The sequence below is a fragment of the Corythoichthys intestinalis genome, chromosome 5 (assembly GCF_030265065.1).
Source record: "Corythoichthys intestinalis isolate RoL2023-P3 chromosome 5, ASM3026506v1, whole genome shotgun sequence".
Lineage (NCBI taxonomy): Eukaryota > Metazoa > Chordata > Actinopteri > Syngnathiformes > Syngnathidae > Corythoichthys > Corythoichthys intestinalis.
The window spans coordinates 60,865,158-60,889,319 of record NC_080399.1 but is presented as its reverse complement, the minus strand read 5'-3'; the positions used below and the strand labels follow the sequence as shown (position 1 = coordinate 60,889,319).

Below are 24,162 nucleotides of genomic sequence, written 5' to 3'. Positions count from 1 at the left end.
ATAACCCGGTTTGTTACATTATTACAGGTGTTATTACATTATTCCAAATCTTATTATTTGTTTTGCTCTGTGTAATTGATATTTGCAATAGTACTACTAGTATTTAATTTTTAATTATCTAAAAATATAAGTATCAATTCAGTATTGGCAAAACATTCCGTTAAAAAAATATCAGGACGACCCTTAACTCTTTTTAATTCCAAAACCAATTGGCCTGACCATCACTTTTAAACCACAGGAATGATTATGGTACAATCTTAAACAATCACTTCATTGTTAACACTCCAGTGACCATCATTAAATGAAAGTAACTCCAGTGAACACATTTGCAAGACAAATGCTACTTTTGAAATGAAAACATCACGCTTTCACATAAAAATTAAATCAGGCCAACTTTTGTGTAGTGCTCAACACAACGAGATAAAGCTTTTGAAAATATTTCAATACAGTAGTAAATCCCGTTCTTGGTATTTTTTTTTTTTTTAATTCAAACAAAAATTATCTCTCAAAACGTACAATTTGAAGTCATGTCACAGTTGTCACATTTGATTGCTTTGCCCTGTCTTTTCTCTCACTTTGGTCCAATATTATTTCAAGTTTGAAACTTTCCACACTGTGAAAAAGCAAAGGCGGAAAATGTACATGACCAATACAGCTTCAGACAGTTTTAGACATAGGACAAAATGTGTTTCAATGCAAACTCTACCACTAGCACAGCTTATAAAGACTACATAGAACAATGAATTCAGTTCAGAAGAGTCTCTTTTACTACTCATTGTTTTAACCTTTACCAGGGCGCTCTGTTCTGGCTGGTAACCAACTGAACTGGTACGGTTTACGTGGTACCAGTAAATCAATGTCGAGTTTCTTCTGTTCTTTATCGCTGTTAACAGTCGTGTACCCGAACAGCGACATGGCCGCCTTACACACTTCCTGGATGCGCTTGACTTTATTGTGCGGCAGCGTGGTGCGCCAGGCCTGGGAAACGTCGGCAGCGTTTCTTGAAGTTATTTGAAAGGCCTCTTTCACAGAACCTTTGCCTTTTCCATGAGTCAGCTTATAAATCCATCCTTCCATCTGATTTGTCATGTCCAGACCTACAAACTCATACATGGCGCGTATTTCTTCTTGCGGATTTCGGGCCACGTCCTCGTAGCGAACCATTTTGTACCGGCCTTTTAAGAACGGCGGGGGTGTCTGCAGGGCCCTTTCACTAATGCGGACGTGGCTTTGGCAGATTTCCTGCATGACTTGGTATTGTACCTCAGCCGCCGGTATGCTCCTCTGCTCCAACACGACGGCGCTATCACTGACGAAAGCTTTGGCAGACTGTTCCCTTGACCGCACCACGGCCCGTGGATCCCGAACCAGATGAATGATGCGGAGGTCGAGGCTCGGGTCCTCAAAGAGCGGGTATAGGGATTCCAGCTCAAAAACGCGCACCGATTTTAAAACTACATGACTGTAAGAAACGCAGGCGTCCTGCACACCCTGATGTCCCATGGCTTCGCATGTTTTCAAGCACTGAGTTTGATTGCTGAAATCGCCACGTGGTGTGAGCGAACAAGCTGGTGGTGAGCACAACGCTCGACTGTGACTCCACATGAACAAAGAGGAAACATTATAACGCTCCGGCAGATAGGCCTCCGTCACAGAGAAGTCGCAATGGAACACGCTGCGCATTAGATCCCTTACAGCCATGCGTAATGCCTGCGCGCCAGAGTTCTTGAGTTTAGTCCAAATGTGCCAGGCAGGTTCCATTAGGTAGAAGACAGACGGATGTTGACTGAACACCTGACCAACAAAGGATGATCCTGATCGCCACGATGACAGAAGCAAAACGTGGACTTTCCCATTGGATGGATTGGAGTCACAAGGGGTTAGTCGGATGTACCAGCCACAGAGGAGCACCACCGCTGCTCCCTGCAGGATCAGCAGGAAAATCATAGTGTTAAGCTTCCCTCTGTAACGGGGCATGATTGCTTGTCAATTATTATCTTGGTGTTGATGGTTTTCCTCTGTGGAGTCGCAAGCTGTCCGTGCTGCAAAAAAGGCATAGGAAGAGGATCAGAAGTGTTTCAACTATTTCAAGCTTATCTCTTAAAAGGTGCTATATGGAGTTAGTCACTTTAGCCCCTTTCAGATCTACACTGCTGGCCAAAAGTATTGGTACCCCTGCAATTCTGTCAAATAATGCTCAATTGCTCCCAGAAAATGATTGCAATTACAAATGCTTTAGTTGTAATATCTTCATTGATTTTACTTGCAATGAAAAAACACAAAAGACAATGGAGAAAAATAAATCATTATTATTTTACACAAAACTCCAAAAATGGGCCGAACAAAAGTAGTGGCACCCTTTCAAAAAAATCATGTGATGGTTCTCTAATTTGTGTATTTAACAGCACTTGTTACTTACCTGTGGCACATAACAGGTGATGACAATAACTAAATCACACTTGCAGCTCGTTAAAATGGATTAAAGTTGACTCAACCCCTGTCCTGTGTCCTTGTGTGTACCACATTGAGCATGGAGAAAAGAAAGAAGGCCAAAGAACTGTCTGAGGACTTGAGAAGAAAAATTCTGAGGAAGCATGGGGAATTTCAAGGCTACAAGTCCATCTCCAAATACCCGAATGTTCCTGTGTCTACAGTCATTTATAAGTGTAAAGCCCATGACACTGTGGCTAACCTCCCTACATGTGGACGGAAAAGAAAACTTGACGAGAGATTTCAATGAAAGATTGTGCGGATGGTGGGTAAAGAACCTCGACTAACATCCAAACAAGTTCAAGCTGTCCTGCAGTCCGAGGGTACAACAGTGTCAACCCGTGCTATCCATCGGCATCTGAATGAAAAGGGACTCTATGGTAGGATACCCAGGAAGACCCCACTTTGACCCAGAAACATAAAAAGTCAGACTGGAGTTTGCCAAAACTTACCTGAGAAAGCCAAAAACGTTTTGGAAGAATGTTCTCTGTCAGATGAGACAATAGCAGAACTTTTTGGGAAAAGGTATCAACATAGAGTTTATAGGAAAAAAACGAGGCCTTCAAAGAAAAGAACACTGTCCCCGCATTCAAACGTGGTGGAGGTTCCCTGATGTTTTGGGGTTGCTTTGCTACTTGTGGCACTGGACTGCTTGACCGTATGCATGGCGTTATGAAATCTGAAGACTACCAAGAAATTTTGCAGCATAATGTAGGGCCAAATGTGAGAAAGCAGGGTCTGCCTCAGAGGACATGGGTCTTCCAGGAGGACAATGACCCAAAACACACTTCAAAAAGCACTAGGAAATGGTTTGAGAGAAAGCACTGGAGACTTCTAAAGTGGCCAGCAATGAATCCAGACCTGAATCCAATCCCAACACCTGTGGAGAGATCTGAAAATGGCAGTTTGCAGAAGGCACCCTTCAAATCTCAGAGACCTAGAGCAGTTGGCTAAAGAAGAATGATCTCAAATTCCAGCTGATCATCGTAAAAAACTCATTGATGGATACTAAGTACTGTATTAGGCTGAGGGTGCCAATACTTTTGTCCGGCCCATTTTGGAGTTTTGTGTAAAATGGTAATGATTTTTTTTTAATTATACTGGGACGCGACCCGGTTAATATCCGTGTGAAATTGCTTTCAGATATAAGGGCTACCTGTTGAAATCCCGGGATTTAAACGGAGTTCAGGGTATGTCTGAAAAGGGGCTTTTTTTTTTTTTTTTTTTTTTAAAATCACGACTGCCACCTAAAGTGAAACTGCAACCTATGTTAAACTCATGCATAGCGTGTATACCTGTACGTGCACAAACATGAAGCAATGAGACTTTGGCCCATCAAATCAGCGCCAGAAACAAACAGCAGACGTCATCGTTTACTGTTATTAGCAAGGTTAAAAAAGTGCTTTTGCCAAGCGGAATCTAGAGGTAGGCTTGGTAAAACAGCGCTGCTGCCGCGGCACGTGTTCGCCCAGAGTGTTTGACCCGAATACCCTTAATTGATGGAAAGACAAAGCTAAAATGTCAGGGCTACCTCCATGAAATTGGCTTCCTATCAGATGCCGAATTATGTAAAAATGATGTCAATCGTTTGTGCTACATTTGTGCTTTTTTTTGTGCTGTAAAAAGTTTAGTTTGTGCTGCTATCGTTTTTGAGCTATTAATTTCGAGTAATGATGTCACGGAGCCCCACATTTTTTGCAAAATAGACTTGAAATGGTGCCACTCGTTTGTGCTGTAAAAAAATAGTTTGTACTGTTATCTTTTTCATAGCTATTGAGGAAATTGATTCCGAGTGATAATGTCACTCGCAGCTTTTCTGTATCCAACTCCCGCGGGTGACGGAACATACCAATTCTCTCAGTAACGGAGGGGTGTCCCAGCAATTAGCCCAAAAGTAGCACAAATATATGACACCCATCACACAAGTGCTGATGTGGCTCGCAGGCCCCATTTACTGCAAAATGGACCGGAAAGGGTACCATTAATTTGTTATCTTTACATTGAAATTATTTGGTGAAAAATATTCTACTTTTAATATGGCAATATAATATCGCAATAAGGCAGTCCCAGGGTTACGAACGAGTTCCGTTCCTACACTGGCGACATAACCCTGAGTTTTCACATTTCAGGGATTGCATCTTATTTTAAATGTGATTTTTTACACACACATTCTTGGTAAGACTTTTTTGCAGTGCTATGTGTAATAAACACAGTAGTTTCACTTTTCAATGTAATTACTGAAAAAAATCTACTTTTTAATGCTTTCTCTTGAGTATCCAAAATCAGAGCCAAATTGACTTTGGCATGAGCGAGTCCATGTAAAATTCTCACTTATTCAGTCATGCAAAGTTACAGATGACATCCCTTCTTGAAACGCGATATGACTGTGTAAACTGACAATGTATGAGCAAATATTGAACTGAGGCATCTAGTGAGTGATGCTTTGTCTAACTTAATGACAAAGCAGGACATCCTTCTCTGAGGATTTTTCGCCTCTGGGCGTGTCAATCCGTTGACACAACGCCATGAGTGGAAGTACACCTTCTATTTTGGATTAAAGGAGCAATATGTAATATTTGCACTTCAATCATTCATGAAATGGCCCTAATATTTCAGTATACATTAAAGAAACATTTTTTAGAAATACTTGTAACGCAGTTCTCCACGGTTAATCCAGGATTTCCCCATTTTAAAAGTTGATTGTCAGCCCGTAAAAGTTATTGTTTATATTCTGTGTTTATAACGCATGTCCCGCCCTCCAATCAACGGCCAATTACAAGATCAGTTCTTTGTCTTCATCCAGGTTGCTAGAGCTCTGGAGGCTTCATAAATTAAGGTTGCAGAAATAAGACAAGGATAAGCATTTATGTTGTGCACTTGTACTAAAGACGTGTATTTAATTGTACTCAACAATGGTTACTTGTACTACAAGTATGTGTACTTACTAGTGATGGGCTAAATGAAGCCCTTTGAATCAAAAAAACATTGTAATTTGTGTCAGCCAGAGGTTCATTACTCAATGCTTTATTCATACTCGCTCTCTACCGACACCTACTGTACAGGTGTATATACAGTATGCCCCTAAAATCATGCTGAGGTATCATAAAGTATGTGCATGTCGCACACTGCTAAAATGATACGCTCCTCCATGTTGACAATCAATCAATAAATCTGTTGCTAATTGGTTGTAGTCGGGTTAATTTGAGCCGGATCTTGCCTGAACAAGATCCGGCACCTCTTGATTTTGGACTCCCTGTGTTCCGGGACTTATTTGGGCAGATCCGGCACCTCTCGTGCATATGAAATAATAATAATATAATAACGTTGGGGGGGAAAGAAGGAGAGGAGTCATTGATGGCTATCTCCACTTTATTGTGGCAACAATATGAAAACAATAAACAAACTAATGCGGACTGCCGCAACATTCGACCGCGAACTTTTGCTTCTCGCTCGTCTCCCCCTCCCTTCCTTCTACTCACAGCTCTCCAGTCCCAGCGTCTCTTAAACGGATCGTGCATAATGTCTTGTTTAGAGCTTTTTCTTGACAAAAGTATCAAACACACGACGTGCTGACAACTTTGTTTCTTTATTAACACATGGAACTAACAGTAATTACACAGCTTGGGGCTCTCGGCAGGTTGTGCTTCTCTATCGCACTCCCGCATCAAGTGACCAAAACAACAGTAACATTGCGTGCACTTCAGGGTGCCTCGGAAAACATATCAGAATATTACACATAGTTGCGGACATTACAGTATAAAATAAAATAATATTAGGGCTGTCAAAATTACCGCGTTAACGGGCGGTAATTGATTTTTTAAAATTAATCACGTTAAAATATTTGACGCAATTAACGCACATGCCCGCTCAAACAGATTAAAATAAGAGCACAGTGTCATGTCCACTTGTTACTTGTGTTTTTTGGTGTTTTGTCGCCCTCTGCTTGCGCTTGGGTGCGACTGATTTTATGGGTTTCAGCACCTTAGCATTGTGTAATTATTGACATCAACAATGGCGAGCTACTAGTTTTTTTTTTTTTTATTGAAAATTTTACAAATTTTATTAAATTGAAAACATTAAGAGGGGTTTTAATATTAAAATTTCTATAACTTGAACTAACATTTATCTTTTAAGAACTACAAGTCTAAGTTTACTAAGTCTTTCCATCCATAGATCACTTTAACAGAATGTTAATGGCATCTTGTGGATTTATTGTTATTAGAGATCCCGATCGATCGGGTCCGATCACGTCATTTTCAAAGTATCAGAATCGGCAAAAAAATATCGGCCATGCCTTTTTTTAAAAAAAATATATATATATTTTTAATTAAATCATTTTCTAATTGTATTTAACGTTACAGACATAATATGTTACATTCATCCAGAGTCTTTGGTTTAGGCTTAAGTTAGGGTTATCAAATTTATCCCAGTAACGGCGGTAAATTTTTTAAAAAAATGTATCACGTTAAAAAATTTACGCAATTAATGCATGCGTTGCACGACCCACTCACGCATTGTCGCGCTCAATCTGCAATGGCGCCATTTTGCTTGTATAGATAGATTAAAGGCAGCATAAAATAAGTAGTGAATTTTGGCAGCCTTTGGAGGCTTATTTTAATTGGCTAAAGCCTTACAATCCCTCTCCCTACGATTAGAAATATCATGGGAAGCAAGGTCGCATTTGATCTTATTCTTATCACCTTATTTTATTGCCCAACGCAGAGAAGATATATCAATTGCTAGCACTACGCACAGTCATGGTTCCACTTCCTATCATGGTTCCACTTCCCATCATGCATTGGGGCATGGCTGCAGTATCATTTACTGAAAGCTCAACAAATACACTAGATGGCAATATTTAGTCACAATATACAAAGTCACAAGTCTTTCTATCCGTGAATCCCTCTCACAGAAAGAATGTTAATAATGTAAATGCCATCTTGAGGATTTATTGTCATAATAAACAAATACAGTACTTATGTACTGTATGTTGAATGTATATATTCGTCCGAGTTGTATTCATTTTTTTCTTAATGCATTGCCAAAATGTATATGATCGGGATAAATTATCGGGAATGATTGGAATTGAATCGGGAGCAAAAAAAAAGCAATCTGATCGGGAAATATCAGGATCGGCAGATACTCAAACTAAAACGATCGGGATCGGATCGGGAACAAAAAAACATGATCGGAACAACCCTAATTGTTATAATAAAAGAATACAGTACTTATGTACAGTATGTTGAATGTATTATCCGTCTTGTGTCTTATCTTTCCATTCCAACAAAAATTTACAGAAAAATATGGCATATTTTACAGATGGTTTGAATTGTGATTAGTTACAATTTTTAAGCTGTGATTAACTCGATTAAAAATTTTAATCGTTTGACAGCCCTAAATAATATGCATAAATTGATTTAAACGACAAATCCCAAGAATTGCATGTTGTTTAATAAAAATCTATCATCATTTGAAAGAGTCTGAGATTTGCTGATGCTCTGAAAAGCTGGACCAACAAATCACGCCCGACATTAAAAATAGAAAAAAAGAAAAAACAAAAAACTTGAAATTTGCGTCATCTGGGGAGCAAGCAGCCAGGATCAAACGGTATTTCAACATGCCAAAAAGACGATAGGATTTATTCTTTTTTCAAAAAGAAGGAAGATGGTTCAAAACAAGTCAGAAAAGCACATAGAAAAGAAAGAAAAAAAGGTAAGTCCCACAGCATGGCAAGCGGGCATTTGTGTTTTGTTTTCAGCACCATTTTCTGCATATGTTCCGGGACATGTCTCCGTGCTGTCATCCCTGCGCTGTCATATGTAGTTTGCGTTTCGGCACCTTATGATTTACAAATTAAGCTCTGGTTGTAGTGCCAGTTGACAGAAATGGAACAAAATTCCCATGTTAACATAATTTCTAAGCAGTATACTGCTTAATGTCTAAACTATAGAAAAAATATAGATTCATAAGTTTTTATTTATATGCATTTATTATTAAAGTATTTATCTGTTAAACAGTGAAAATTAGAGGGGAAATTTTTCATGTCGATTTAAAGTGTGCACCCCTGAATCTTCTGCTTGTGCACCTAAAATTTTTAAGTTAGGGGCCACTGTGCTCCTGGTAAAAAAAAAATGTTATTCTGATCTGGAGCCCTGGACAGACAAAATCAAGACAAACAGAAATAAGTATTCATTTTAACTTGTACCTCATTTCTAATGGCCATCATTTCCCATTCATTTTCAATGGCAGAAAAAACTGTGTAGTTGTGAATTTTTGACCAAAAACTTACCAACTTACATTCCATTGACATTCAACTGGGGCCCATGTAAGTCGATGACATTGACAGCCATGCACGTCCGTTCTATTGATGCCAATGTACTTCGATTCCAATGACAGCCTTGTATGTGGTTTCTATTGGTGCTAATTAGAGTTGGGCATCGAGCATCGATGGGAACCGGGACTAACACTCCGGTTCTACCAGAACCGTTAGAATTTTTTTTTTTCGATTCCAAGTTTCGATGCCGTGACCACCGGCCGGAAAAAATAGCTGCCAAAAACCACAAAGAAGAAGCCACAAGAAGTGTGTGTTTGTGTATTACAACTTGATTTCAATCGTAATCACGGTGTGGCGGCGCTCAAACGTTCGGCTCAACTTCACAAAGAACAATGACCAGTCAGCTCACTGCAACATTTGCAACACAGAGCTACATCATGCAATGGTTGCTTCACAACCAATATGATTAAACACCTCCGGCTTCATGGAATACAAGTGCTGAGTAGTGCACAGCTGAGTGCGGCGTATTTGACGTGCTTTGCCGGACCTCTAACCAGTTAGACCCAGCAAAGTAAAACACTGAATTACGTCAGTCTTCTGCTGGTCCTGCGACCTAAGCCCGGGTTAAACGGTAAATGATGGATGGATGGATAGATGGATGGACAGACGGACGGATTGGAATTGTACGACAACAAGTCGTATTATTATATACGTCGGGCTAATGTAGTGATATAAGCAGCGACGTACTTTATGTGGCTCATTGCCGCCTCCATTAAAATCAACAGTATTAAAAGATCATCAAATGATAATCAATAGGACAGTGTCGCGTGAGAGATCGTCAGGTGTGCCGCGAAATAATTATCCAATGTCGCATATATATAGAGAGAGAGTGGGGCAAATAAGTATTTAATCAACCACTAACTGTGCAAGTTCTCCCACTTGAAAATATTAGAGAGGCCTGTAATTGTCAACATGGTTAAACCTCAGCCATGAGAGACAGAATGTGAAGAAAAACCCCAGAAAATCACATTTTTGATTTTTAAAGAATTTATTTGCAAATCATGGTGGAAAATAAGTATTTGGTCAATACCAAAAGTTCATCTCAATATTTTGTTATGTACCCTTTGTTGGCAATAATGGAGGCCAAATGTTTTCTGTAACTCTTCACAAGCTTTTCACACACTGTTGCTGGTATTTTGGCCCATTCCTCCATGCAGATCTCCTCTAGAGCAGTGATGTTTTGGGGCTGTCGTTGGGCAAAACTGCCTTTCAACTCCCTCTACAGATTTTCTATGGGGTTGAGACCTGGAGACTGGCCAGGCAATTCCAGGACCTTGAAATGCTTCTTACGAAGCCACTCCTTTGTTGCCCTGGCTATGTTTTTGGGATCATTGTCATACTGAAAGACCCAGCCACGTCTCATCTTCAATGCCTTTGCTGATGGAAGGAGATTTTTACTCATAATCTCTCGATACATGGCCCCATTCATTCTTTCCTTTACACAGATCAGTCGTCCAGGTCCCTTTGCAGAAAAACAGCCCCAAAGCATGATGTTTCCGCCCCCATGCTTCACAGTGGGTATGGTGTTCTTCGCATGCAATTCAGTATTCTTTCTCCTCCAAACACGAGAACCTGTGTTTCTAGCAAAAAGTTCTATTTTGGTTTCATCTGACCATAACACATTCTCCCCTCTTCTGGATCATCCAAATGCTCTCTCGCAAACCGCAGACGGGCCTGGACGTGTACTGGCTTCACCAGGGGGACACGTCTGGCATTGCAGGATTTGAGTCCCTGGCGGCACATTGTGTTACTGATAGTAGCCGTTGTTACTGTGGTCCCAGCTCTGTAAGTCATTCACTAGGCCCCCCGTGTGGTTCTGGGATTTTTGCTCACAGTTCTTGTTATCATTTTGACGCCACGGGGTGAGATCATGCATGGAGTCCCAGATCGAGGGAGATTATCAGTGGTCTTGCTCCCACAGCTGATTTCTTTACACCAAGCGTTTTACCTATTGCAGATTCAAGCTTCCCAGCCTGGTGCAGGTCTACAATTTTACAAGTTAGACCTCTTTGACAGTCAGAAATCTTGCTTGTTTGTAGGTAACCAAATACTTATTTTCCACTCTAATTTGGAAATAAATTGTTTAACAATCAAACAATGTGATTTTCTGTTTTTTTTCCCCCACATTCTCTCATGGTTGAGGTTTACCCATGTTGACAATTACAGGCCTTTCTAATCTTTTCAAGTAGAAGAACTTGCACAATTGGTGGTTGACTAAATACTTATTTGCCCCACTGTATATAATATCTTTTTTTTTTTTCTTTTTTCGGCCGGAGTTGCAGTAGGAAGGAAGGAGTAGGCAGAAAGTTCTCGGTCGTGTTCAGATGGGCGAGGTATTGCTCATGTTGCATTCAAGAACTGCTCTGATTTCTAGCCATCAGCGACCTTGCTGTCCGCGAAAATGTGGACCCCAGCATGTCTACTGCACATCATTTGGTTAAACTCGTCATTCAATTCAATTCAATTTTATTTGTGTAGCCCTATATCACAATAAGGTTGTCTCAAAGGGCTTTGCAGAGGCAATATGATACACAGTCAAAAACAGTAGATGAATTAAATAAAGTTCTACTCCAAGTCCTGGGCATCCCTCATCCTTAGACCCTCCATGTCGGCAAGGAAAAACTCCGAAAACTCTTAGAAATCCGAGCAGTTCTTGAACGCAACACAAGCAGCTATCCAACAGCGCCACGGTGCCAAGCAAGTTTGAACGTCATCTCCAAACACCCATCGCTTCAAAACAAGTCAATGGAATACTTTGTTCGCCTTTTGAAAAAAAACTACAAAGGTAAATGAGAAAGCCCTCGAAGCAAGTTACCTTGTTGCTAAATCGAAAAAGTCCCACACCGTGACAGAGACATTAATACTACCTGCCTGCAAAGCCATTGTCTGCGAGATGCTAGGCCTTGATGAGGGTAAAGACATTGCTGAAGTCCCCCTGTCTGATAATTCTGAGCTTTTTCAAACCTAATTTCTATAAAAAAATAAAAACAGAGAAAGACTGATAGCTGTTGAAGAATATCAACCTTGTGTTCATCTAAACAGGCTCAAGTTTCACCTGAGTAAGCATGCATACTGAGAAATTATTTTATAATTAAATATACAGTTCAGAAAATAATTTCGGAACATTTTTGGTTTGTTGTGTGCCCCGCGAGATTTTTTCCAATGTAAAAATGTACCGTGACTCAAAAAAGGTTGAAAAACACTGCAATAGAAGAATTTATACTAATGCTTCGTCATTGCTCCCAGCTCAGGTACATGTGTGTAAAGTGCGTAACGGCTCACAGCTACCTTACCGCTACGTAATATTTGCGACTTTCTCGTAGCAACAGTACGACTATTCTTGTAGTCCTTTTTTAAAATGTATTAATTTGGCCCTAATAGTCCGTCGTATCAAAGTTCATCATTATTATTTTTTTTCCCAAGTACTTCACTAGTGATACGTGAGATTTATTTGTATACTCGGCTGTGAGCACCTGCCACCTGGTAAACGTGTGTTCTCTACTGCACTGTCCAGAACGCTTACGTTTACTGCCTGAGAAGGCAGATATGATCATTTGCCTCAACAAAAACTGTTTCTGATTTTATGCTGTACCCGCTGCAAATCTGGACTGGGTATTACAAGTTGTTTTTTTGCTTGATATTCTGTACCAGGTTCGCCCATTAGTGGGAGCTCGATAAAATGTAAAAATGCCTGCAGCATAAGACACTCTAAAACATACGCAAAAGATTTTGTGTAAATGTTTTCTCCGGGAACTTTTGAAAAATAAACATCTTTGTGAAAGTGCACTCCTGTGGAAAGAAACTTCATCAAATTCAAGTTCAAAGACTGGTATTTAAATACAAGTTAAAATAGCTCTGTCAGAAATTCATTGCAAAGTTAATTAAAAGTTCATATAATTTAAAAAAGAAAAAAAGTAAGAAATTAATATAAAGTATGCAATTTTTTTCACCCTGCCTATTGAAAGAATCGGAATCGAGAATTGCTTGGAACTGGAATCGAAACGTGGTATCGGAACCGTTCAAATTAAAACGATGCCCAACCATAATGCTAATATACTTCAATTCAATGGAGGCATATGTAGGTCGAGCTATTGATGGCCATGTAAATCAAAATATCAACAGAGAGTGAAAAGATATCAACAAGAAGTGACCCTAAAATGTCCCCAAATCACTACAGCAAAGCTCCCATTGTAGTTTCTGCTGAAATTATGTGTTTTTTAAAGTTCTATTTAAAATTTAATATTAACATTTAACCTTTTGTCTTGACAGAATGTATTTTTTCTGAGAATGCTTAAATCATCTAGCTGTATCAGAAAGAATTGGCTTGTTAGGGTTGTTTTAGATTTTCTGTCGCTGCATGGAGCTGCCGTGAATGTCTGTAGAAAGAGGCTGCATATAAAGGATAAATAAACAGGCCAGGTCGTCTTGGTCAACAGCTGCCCAATGTCTCAACCTCAGTCACTGAATTGATTCAGCTCAAACGTTGCAAGCTAAATGTTTAACTTTTGCAGTATATAAAATAATTATCATAAGGCAAACTGTCCATTTGAACTGAGTGGATACCATCTGTTAAGCAGATGAAGTGCAGTAAAATAATCAATAGTTTACCTTTAAGAGTATTTACATGAACAAAAAAAAAAACAACAACAAAAAAACAAAAAAAAAGTCTCTCTTCAAAAGTGATATCAATCACTCTGTACCTCTGAGCTCCAAACAATACTCAAAATATGGATTAGATTTTATGATGAGACATTGAAGTGGGAGTTGAAGACAAACTGATTGGATTGATTCTATTCATTTTGGTCATATAAACAAATAGCAATAAATATCGCATATCAATTGAATGCAATATTAGACAAAGCTCTTGAGTGAGAGCCTCTTACTCAAATTGCATTTAACAAACGAGCTGCACCATTGCGGTTCCATTCCACAGTAGATGAAGGGCTGTGTGACATCATCACTACAAAATAAAAGTAGAATACAGATAGTACCCGGGTTACGACGTACCTGACTTGCGTGATTGACTTTACGACGCCGGAGTCTCATTCGCCACTGCTTTTATTTATTTATTATTTATTTATTTTAAAGTCACGCAACAGTGTCTTGTTGGACAACTCTCAGCATTGATGGTAGGAGTGGGAACATCTTGGTACCTCACGATACGATACGGTTTGCGATACAAAGCTCACGATAACGATGATCTGATGATACAACGATTATCGATACATTGGTCAGGAAATCATTCTAGGATATTCTACAAACAACTAATAAACAGAAAAACAAGCTTCTGCTGTGAATTGGAATGAGTTTATCACTAGTAGACGTTAAGCCTGAACGAAATATCGTTTAAACATCGCCATCGCGATGTCCGCGTGCGCGATAGTCCCATCGCAAGCACGTGCGATAGTTTTTATTTTTTTTAATCCACATACGCCTTGCTTTCTGCTCTGCGCACAGCCTCACACCCTCCCTTTCCCAACCCTTTGTTCCTCTCAGTCACTGCGGCACTTGCTTATTAAAGTTAACGATGGCGTTGATCTGGCCAAAGACTTGGCACGGACATCTGTCAATCATCGTTTAACTTGTTAAACAGTTTCTGCAAGGAAGCCGCGCTGGAATGAATGTGTGTGTGTGTGTGTGTGTGTGTGTGTGTGTGTGTGTGTGTGTGTGTGTGTGTGTGTGTGTGTGTGTGTGTGTGTGTGTGGAGACGTTGGAGACATATAAATGACAGAAGTGATTATGAGGAGTTTGAAATTTCTACATGTCACTCCAACGCTCAGCTACGGGAGATAAACAGAAGCATTAAATAAAGCCAAGCATTTATCTACAGTACTTTATTCTTGTTCAAAAATGATTTGGTTGGACAGTTATGTTTAAAACTGATCATAATTATGACATTTGAAGTGCTTAAAAACCATTTATTTATATACATTTTTTAAATCACTTTGGGGGAAAAAGTGAGGAAAAAAACATGTCTTATATGTATCTCTTTTCCAATGCTAAATTTGTATAAATAAATTGAGCACAAAAAAAAAAAAAAAAAAAAATTGGGGGGGTGCTACTTCGCGGTTTTTCACTTATCGCGGCGGGTTCTGGTCCGCATTAACTGCAAAAAACGAGGGATCACTGTACACTGTGGTGATGGTGAGTCATCCAAAGTCTTTCCAAACAGCTATTCAAGTCATCTAGTGAAAACTTCTTTAAAAAAAAAAAAATTATATATATATATATTTTTTTTTTTAATATTGCACTATATGATCGGAATATATCGCAAACCCCCAAAAAATCGCAACAATATTTTTTTCCAATATCGTTCTGCCATCCCTCCCAGTTCAAATGGATTGAACGTCTATGGCCGTCAGTGGCAGCCAATGCCAGGCAATGAGATAATTTTGGGCCATTTAAGGTCATTTACCTGTTGATTTTCAGTTACTTCCTGTTGATTTCAGGGTATTTTATGGGTCACTTCCTGTTTATTTGAGTTGCAGAACAGGAAGTGACCTGGAATCAACCAAATGAATAGGCAGTGACTCAAATTCAACAGGAAATGACCTGCAAATGCCCTAAAATGAACAGAAAGTGACCTGTAAATGCCCGGAAAATCGGACAAAATGACTGTGAATGCTCTGGTTTCCGAATGAACAAATGTTCCCAGTCTAAATGGATTGGGCGTCAAGCACCGTCAATGCAGCCTTAGAGTTAATTGAGACGCTATTATGGTGGAAGATTTTGGTAGCAACTTGTTGGTTCATTTTTATGTATTTTTTTAGACATTGACACCTTTTTAAACCGATATTTAGATTCTTTGCAGGAGCATATCGATAACCTTTTGGTATACAAAGTATCACGATATATCACCATTTCGATATATTGTCACACCCCTAATTGATGGTAAGTACAGTATATTATTCATCATTTAATTAAGTTAGTAATGAAATCTAAATGGTTCATCTTTAAATGCTTTGAATAATTGGTATTTCATTGTACTATACGCTCTATATAATTCGTCATTTAATTTTGTTATTTATTAAATCTAAATGGTTGATTTCTAAATGCTTTTAATATTTGGTATTTCATTATACTATACGTGCTGTCCGCTTTCCTTTGTTGCACTCGGACTTGTTTCAGGTCATGCCAGCGCTACTTTCTGTTAGGCTTGGTTCATACCGCAAATCCAATTGTAATTTTTTATTTTTGGCGTGCCCATTCAGACTGCCTTTGTCCATTGAGCCCGTTCAAGTATCACGCATGCGCACTAATTCGCAGTCCGAGATGCGCTGACGAAAATGACCTGCATGAACAGGAGCATCAAAACAAATGACCACACATCATTCAACGCTCAACGTCATTCAAAAGTGATCATATTTTGATTTCCAAAAAGAGGACACAAATAACAGACATAAATATTCCCTGTTTAATCTTATATTCAAAGTTTATATGGATCGATAGCATGCACGCACTGTCCATGCATGACACACACACACATATGCGGACAGTTTGCCCCGACTCTCGGCCGTGTAAGCAATCTTGAAATCTTGCTCAAATGGAGCAGAGAGAAAACCGAGCATTCTCAGGCTTATCCTCAACCCATTTTATTTTTTTATGACTGTTGTCAAGCCCGACCCTCCCCAAAAGCCGTGTTCAAGGCAAGCTAGGCACTAACGCAGAGCTGCACCGTTACCATAGCGCCCCGTCTCTCTCGCTCTTTGATGACGTAATTGCTGCATGAATTCCGATTTGGGAGACTGGACAGTTCAGACCGCCGCGACGTTCTGGAAAAATGAGGCCCAGATCGGATTTAAACCACATACGAAAGTGACCCAGATCGGATTTGAAATGGTCCACTTCTATGCGACTTGTCACTTTCAGACTGTCAAGTTAATGCCTCACTCGAGTCGGAAAAACACGAAAAAATCGGATTCGTGCATTAAGACCTGCGGTATGAACCTAGCCTTAGTTTTGTGCGTTGCTTTCACGTTGGGAAGCGGGGTGAACGCCAGTTATCATTACAAGAAGCCAGAGAAAGGGTAAACAGCGCAAGCTCTGCATTTTTTTCGGCGTTCTGCCGCTGCTCCAGCACCGCTGTCTTTTTCTGAACTTTTTAATGTTCACAGCTAATGTTAGCTGGCCGGAAATTGCCCATATACTTTTAGCCGCAAGAACCCTGGTTGGCAACGATCTAAGATAAAGACTTCACGAGAATGTACAAACATCCGCAGCAGCTATCTGAAATGGACCAACTTGAACTCAGTACTGCCACAGTTACTTTGAAATAGTAATCTGATTATGGATTACTGATTACTCATTGGAATAGTCATTTGGTAAAGTCATGCGATATCAAAAGTGTGTTAGATTACAAGTTTTTTTTTTTTAGATTACATTCAGCAGGTTCAACATATAAATGACAACCATATTCTTTCCTTCGCAAACTTGATTGCACTTCCCGCTCTATTGCTTTGAATTTCCAAAACATGTTTCCTCATATACAGTACGTTGTTGTGAGTTTCTCAAGCAGGATAACACCTTGTGGCCAGTATACCCAACCTTTAGATGTGACGTATCAGGTTGCATGTGCAGTGGTACCTCAACAGCCGATCGCTTCAACACATGATCTTTAAGACATCCGACGTAAAATTTGACTCGCCATTCGTTTCTTCATCTGACGACATGCTCGAAATACAACAAATCATGACAGCGCTGTAGTTTCATTGTTTTCCCGCAAGACGGACGCAATGGCGGATTTTCTTGTGAGAGAAATCAACACAGGTTACAAGAATGTTAGTGCAGGTGGGGAAACATGGAAAAAGGTGACACTTATCATTGAAATGAAGATGGAAATTATAAAAAAAAAAATATATGAGCGTGGGGTGTACATACGTGAACTGGCTCAACAATACGGCCGTAGAATGTGTACAATCTCGACTGTCCTCCTCCAAACGCCGTTCGCCAGTCTTTATAAGTTAAGGTAACAATTATTATTGTAACATTTCCAAGGAAGTCACCAGCTTCGTCAGGTTTTTAATAATTTATTTCAATTTGTGAAACACAACACGCCTACTGTCTGCCGCAGTTGACGCCAACAACAACAGAACATTAAAAGAGAAAGTAAAATCTCAACCGCACCCATCTCGCTGTCACGTCAAACACATCTGCCACATTAGAACCCGATTCATTACATTATTACAGGAATTATTATTATTATTATTATATTATTCCAAGTGTTATTTATAATGTATTTGTTTTGCTATGTGTAATTGCGATTTGTAATAGTACCAGCAGTATTTATTAAGGATTTAGTGTAGGTTTTCAGGCTGTGGAACTAATTGATGGAATTATAATGTATTCTTATGGGAAAATCCTGCTCAACATACGACATTTCGACTTACAAGTAGTGGTGTGCGAAATTTCCGATTCTTAGATTATTTGCGATTCGGCCGTGAAAGATTTGAGAACGATTCACAAACATCCAAATTCCGATGATTGAAATATTCCAAGTAAAGCGGAACGCAATGAGGAACCGACCGAGAGTAAACATCATGCTCAACTCACGGCTTTGGCTCAACTCATGCCGCTAGATAAAAAAACCAATAATACCCGAATGCAGCCAACAGCCACTACAAAATGCCCACATCATGCTACGGTAGATATCACATGTATAAAAAAACTAGATGCGAAATGACTCGGTGGCGTTAGTAAACATCCACCATCTTAAAGCAGTAGACTTCTCTGGAAGGCTGTTTTAGCAAACCTTCCGAGCGAACCGAACTAACTTTTTTATCCAAAATACTCCTAAATCGGCAAAATCTTGACGTGAATCCATCTTTAAATGATGAAACAATTTTAAAACTTTCACATGTTGAAAGTAGACATGTAGAAATCATGGAATAACGGGAGTAATTTTAAAGGGATCCACAGATAGAGAGGCTTGTAATTCTTGAACGATAAATGTTATTGTGAGTTAAAATAATTTGATATTGAAACCCCTCTTGGTGTTTTCTTTTTTATACAATTTGTAAAATTTATTTAACTTGTAGGTCGCCATTGTTGTTGCCGTCGCAGAGCGGTGACGTCACATGGTTACGCTGCCGGGCTTCTAGAGTATGACTCTAGCGACACAAACATGTCATCTGTTCAACCCTTGAAATTTGAACCCGAGAGGAACATTGATGAGCATGACGGCACTGTCGATATTTCACAAAACAAGCAGCAATATGAACAGGAAAGACTGGATGAGACAAGTTGAGAGTAGAAAAAAAAAACTTCTGCCAAAATGTGATCCACCGGCGAAACGTCTACAAGCAGCGAAATTGACACCCACAGTACTACCGTGCACTTTCAGCTTGTTTTGTTTAGATGCATACAGACAGAACATACGAAAGATGCCTTTAGAAAATAATTAAACGTAGCAATATCAAATAAGGGTGGTTTAAATATGCTCCGTGAGATATTGTGGTCAACACATCAACAATCTGCTTTAAAGCTACCACAAGAAAACCCAACGCTTAAAAGTATGAGAGGGAAACACATTCAAAAAGTATTTTAAGTATTTCAATAAATCGATTTACCGTATTGGCCCGAATATAAGATGGCCCTGATTATAAGACGACCCCCTCTTTTTCAAGACTCAAGTTTGAAAAAAAGACTTTTTGAACACCAAATTATTTTTATACAGAAAATAATTACAGTACATCCGAAACAAATGATTATAACCATATACTTGAGAGATAAAACCATTTTATTTTGCCTCATTCAAATCTTAATATCTGAACATTTAAATAGGTAAACTAAAGGGCAATCACATTCGTAAATGAATGGCTTCTGGTTTTTGAAATGTTAATAAACCAATCTATTGTGATAAAACAACAAAATTGCAATAACTGCATTAACCATCAAAGTCTAACTGTAACTGTAGTCTTGAAACAAATCTGCATAAGGAAAAACATTACAATAAAATAATGCAAACTGGTTAAACTAAAAAGAGTAGCTGAGATCTGTCGTTACAGAACATCGCTTCAATGATATCTGGCGCCATCTAGCGTTGTGAATGGGGAGAGTAGCTGAGATCTGTCATGACAGAACATTGCTTCAATGATATCTGGCGCCATTTAGCGTCGTGAATGGGGAGAGTAGCTGAGATCTGTCATGACAGAACATTGCTTCAATGATATCTGGCGCCATCTAGCGTCGTGAATGGGTATAATGTCTAGACCGCGAATATAAGACGACCCCATCTTTTTCAGTGTTATTTCAATGCAAAAAACACCATCCTATATTCGGGCCAAAACGGTATAATCAAATCATAGCCTCTAAATCGTAATCGAATCCTAAGGTGCCCCAAGATTCCCATCTCTACAAACAAGCTCCTGGAACCAATTCCCTTCATATGTAGCGGTACCACTGTAGTTTGTTGTGTTGAACATTGTATTTTTTAGGTGTGCGCAAAATTTCCGATTCTTAGATTATTCGCGATTCGGCGGTGGAAGATTCGAGAACGATTCACAAACATCCAAATTCCGATTATTGAAATATGCGAAGTAAAGCGGAAGTACACAACACTCAGCGCGCCGCGCGGTCTTCGGAACGGAACGGAGCGAGAGTAGCTAAACATCATGCTTCCCATTACCCGGCCCCTCGGGTAATGCCAATGCTCAACTCACGGCTCTAGCTCAACTCATGCAACGAGATAAAAAAACACAACAACATACCTGACTGCTGCCGAAAAGCTGCTCCAAAGTACATCCATATAATGTTACAGTGGATATCATTTATATAGGACTAGATGCAATATAGATTTGGTAGTGTTAGCAGCACATCTACAAAAAGCTAGATGCGGGCGTTATAAACGGCCGCCATCTTAAAGCAGTACACTTCCCTGCAAGGCTGTTGTAGCGAACCTTCCAAGCAAACCTAATTATATTTTTATCTAAAATACTCCTAAATTGGTAAAATATTGACTTGAATCTATCTTTAAAATAGTTTTAAAACTTTCACATGTCGAAAGTAGACAAAAGGGAAATTATGGAATAACGGGAGCAATTTTAACAAATTTAATGGTTGATTGACAACATTAAATTAATTGAATGTAGTTTAAAGCTGCTGATACAGAATAGGGACTGGAGTTTTTTATTTAATGTTATTTTTGTATATTTGTTTACTGCTATATGTTAACTTGATACTGAAATAGTAGTGTGGTTTAGCCTGAGAGTATTTTTGAACAATTTTGGAACTAATGTACAAAACATTAAAAACAAAAAAAACAACAAAAAAAAGAGAAAAAAAAAAGAGAAAAAAAAAGGAGGGGGGTGCATCAATAATTGTTTTATAATCGAATCGGAGCCTCTGAATCGTAATCGTAATCGAATCGTTAGGTGCCCAAAGATTCCCAGCTCTAGTATTTTCCGTGATGCATCGCATGGCACTCATGAGCTCATTCACTGGTTTTGGCATCGCTACGACATGGTGGCCATGTGCCACCAGCCGTTTTGCAACTTTTAATGTGGGCCCCACAATGTTCCACTATGTTGGAGAACTATTATTTTAAAGGGAAACTCAGACTCAAAGACTTGTAGGCTCTAATAAGTCACAATTGTTCTCTTTTACTAAACTATGTTATAAGAAACACATTGCCATTGATTTAAAAAATCTATAATATTTAGTACATGTTTTGACCCACGGAGGGCGCCATGTTTTATGCGCACAATGGACGCTCGGGGTGATGACGTAGTTTGTCACTCACTAGACGAACACCACCGGTCTTCTGCAATCCGTTCTATGCGGCGAGACGTCCAAAACATGCACACATCGGTTAAAAGCGGCGAGTACTTACCATTTGTCTTTTTATTGAGTCTTATTACCATTTCAATGCCTCAAAATAGTTTTTGCATTTGTTTCCCTCTCTTATTTTCCAGCATTGTGTTTTCTTTTGGTAGTTTTAAAGCAGAATGTTGATCTGTTGACGACATTAGTCAAGTAGCATATTTAAACCACCCTCATTTAACTATTTTCTTAAGGCATCTTTAGTATGTTCTGTCCGTATGCATCTAAACAAAACAAGCTGAAAGCGCATGGTAGTACTTTGGGGGTCAAATTCACCTCTTGTAGGACGTTTTGCCGGTGTAGCACATTTAACACTTGTTTTGTCATTGTCTTGTCTCACCCTGTCGTTCCTGTTCATTTTGCTTTTGCTGTTCGTTTTGTGAAATATCGACAATGCTGTCATGCTCATTAATGTTCCTCTCGGGTTCGAATTGTTAGGGTTGAACGAATGACATGTTTATGTCATACTCTGGAAGCCTCGGAGCATAACCAAATGACGTCACCGCCCTGCGGCGTCAACAACAATGGCGACCTACTAGTTAAAACTCATTTTAGAAATTGCGTAAAAACTAAAACATCAAGAGGGTTTCATTTCAAATTATTTTAATTAATAATAATGTTCATATTTTAATAACTACATGTAATTTTATCTGTGGATCCTTTTAAAGGTCATTCTCTCAAATTTGTTATCAATACATTTGAAATACAGTGGTACCTCTACATACGAATTTAATTCGTTCCAGGACCTTGTTTGTAAGTCGAAATGGTCGTATGTCGAGCAGGATTTTCCCATAGGAATACATTATAATTCCATTAATTCGTTCCAAAGCCTAAAAACATACACTAAATTCTTAATAAATACTGCTGGCACTGTTACAAATGGCAATTAAACATAGAAAAACAAATAAGTTATAAATAAATAATTCAGAATAATATAATAATAAGAAGAATAATTAATAATTATTCCTGTAAATAATGTAACGAATCGGATTCTAATATGGCGGACACTTTTTACTGTCCCTGAACGCACCGCGAAGCTGACGTCTCAGTGAGATAGGTCTGTGCGGTAGAGATAATACTTTCGTTTTCTTGAGAGCCGTCAACTGCTTAAGACAATGGGCGTTTTGTGTTGGATAAGCTCTTAAATAAATGATAAAAACGTGACGAAGCTGGCGATTTCCTTGGCAATGTTACCACAATAATAATTGTCACCTTAACTTATAAATAGTGGCGAACGGTGGTTGGAAGAGGACCATGGAGCTGTATTGTTGAGCCAGTTCAGGGACGCGCACCCCAAGCTCATATTTTTCTATAACTTGCATCTTCATTTCAAAGGTAAGCATCACTTTTTTCCTTGTTTCTCCAACTGTATCAACTTTTTTTGAAAACTGTGTTGATTTCTCACACAAGAAAATCCACCGTGCGTTCGTTTGCAGTGCTGTCATGTCGTCGTATTTCGAGCAACTCGTCGGATGTAGAAACAAATGGCGGCTCAAATTTTACGTCGGATGTCGAAAAGATCGTGTGTCGAAGTGATCGTATGTAGAGGTACCACTGTAATTTATGATAACAATTAATTGGAATTTGGAAATCATTTGAAATTTAAACAAAAAAAATTTTTTTTTTCATAGGGGTGGCCAGATGGGGCCACTCAAAATCTTGGGGTGGCCAAAACTAAAAGCCATAATTTCAGGTTTTCAATATATCATTGCAGTAAAAAGATCAGGGGAAAACTATCAGAAAGACTTAAGGACACGGTTACTGATATACGTTGGTGTATTGTGTAATATTTGATGTTATTAATGATTTAATGTGCATGTTCATAACTGTCCAGTCAACATTTTGAATTCCACAACAATTGTTTTATTGTGTTAGGTATATATTAAGCATAAGGTGTACATTTAACTAGGGCTGTCAAACGATTAAAATTTTTAATCGAGTTAATCACAGCTTAAAAATTAATTAATCACAATTAATCGCAATTCAAACTATCTCTAAAATGTGCCATATTTTTCTGTAAATTATTGTTGGAATGGAAAGATATGACAAGACGGATATATACATTCAACATACTGTACATAAGTATTGTATTTGTTTATTATAACAATAAATCCACAAGATGGCATTAACATTACTAACATTCTTTCTGTGAAAGGGATCCACGGATAGAAAGACTTGTAATTCTTAAAGAATAAATGTGAGTTTGTATATTGTGACTAAATGTTGCCATCTAGTGTATTTGTTGAGCTTTCAGTAAATGGTACTGTAGCGACTTAACTGTTCTGCCCAAATGCATGATGGGAAGTGGTGCAACCATGACTGTGTGTGGTGGGCGCAAATGCTATATCTTCTCTGCGTTGGGTACACTACAGGGTGTTAAGAAAAAGTTCAACTCCTGACATTCTTCCACATGTCGCTTCCCACAATATTTATAGTTGCTGCGGGAGAGAGATGACTAAGCTTTTGCCAATTAAAAGCACGGCCCCAATGAATGCTTGTATCTACTCCACTCACTTGACACT

General features: G+C 38.9%; 1 protein-coding gene across 3 annotated transcripts in view; it reads right to left on the bottom strand.

Moving 5' to 3' along the window:
• Positions 1-456: 456 nt before the first annotated feature.
• The window catches only part of chst6 (carbohydrate sulfotransferase 6), a 31,766-nt gene continuing 8,060 nt past the window's right edge, over positions 457-24,162 (bottom strand). For all 3 annotated transcript variants that reach the window (XM_057835776.1, XM_057835777.1, XM_057835778.1), the window contains one exon: positions 457-2,042. In XM_057835776.1, the coding sequence (XP_057691759.1) occupies positions 781-1,977 (1,197 nt within the window). In that variant the 5' untranslated portion in view covers positions 1,978-2,042 and the 3' untranslated portion in view covers positions 457-780. The remainder of the gene's footprint in view (positions 2,043-24,162) is intronic.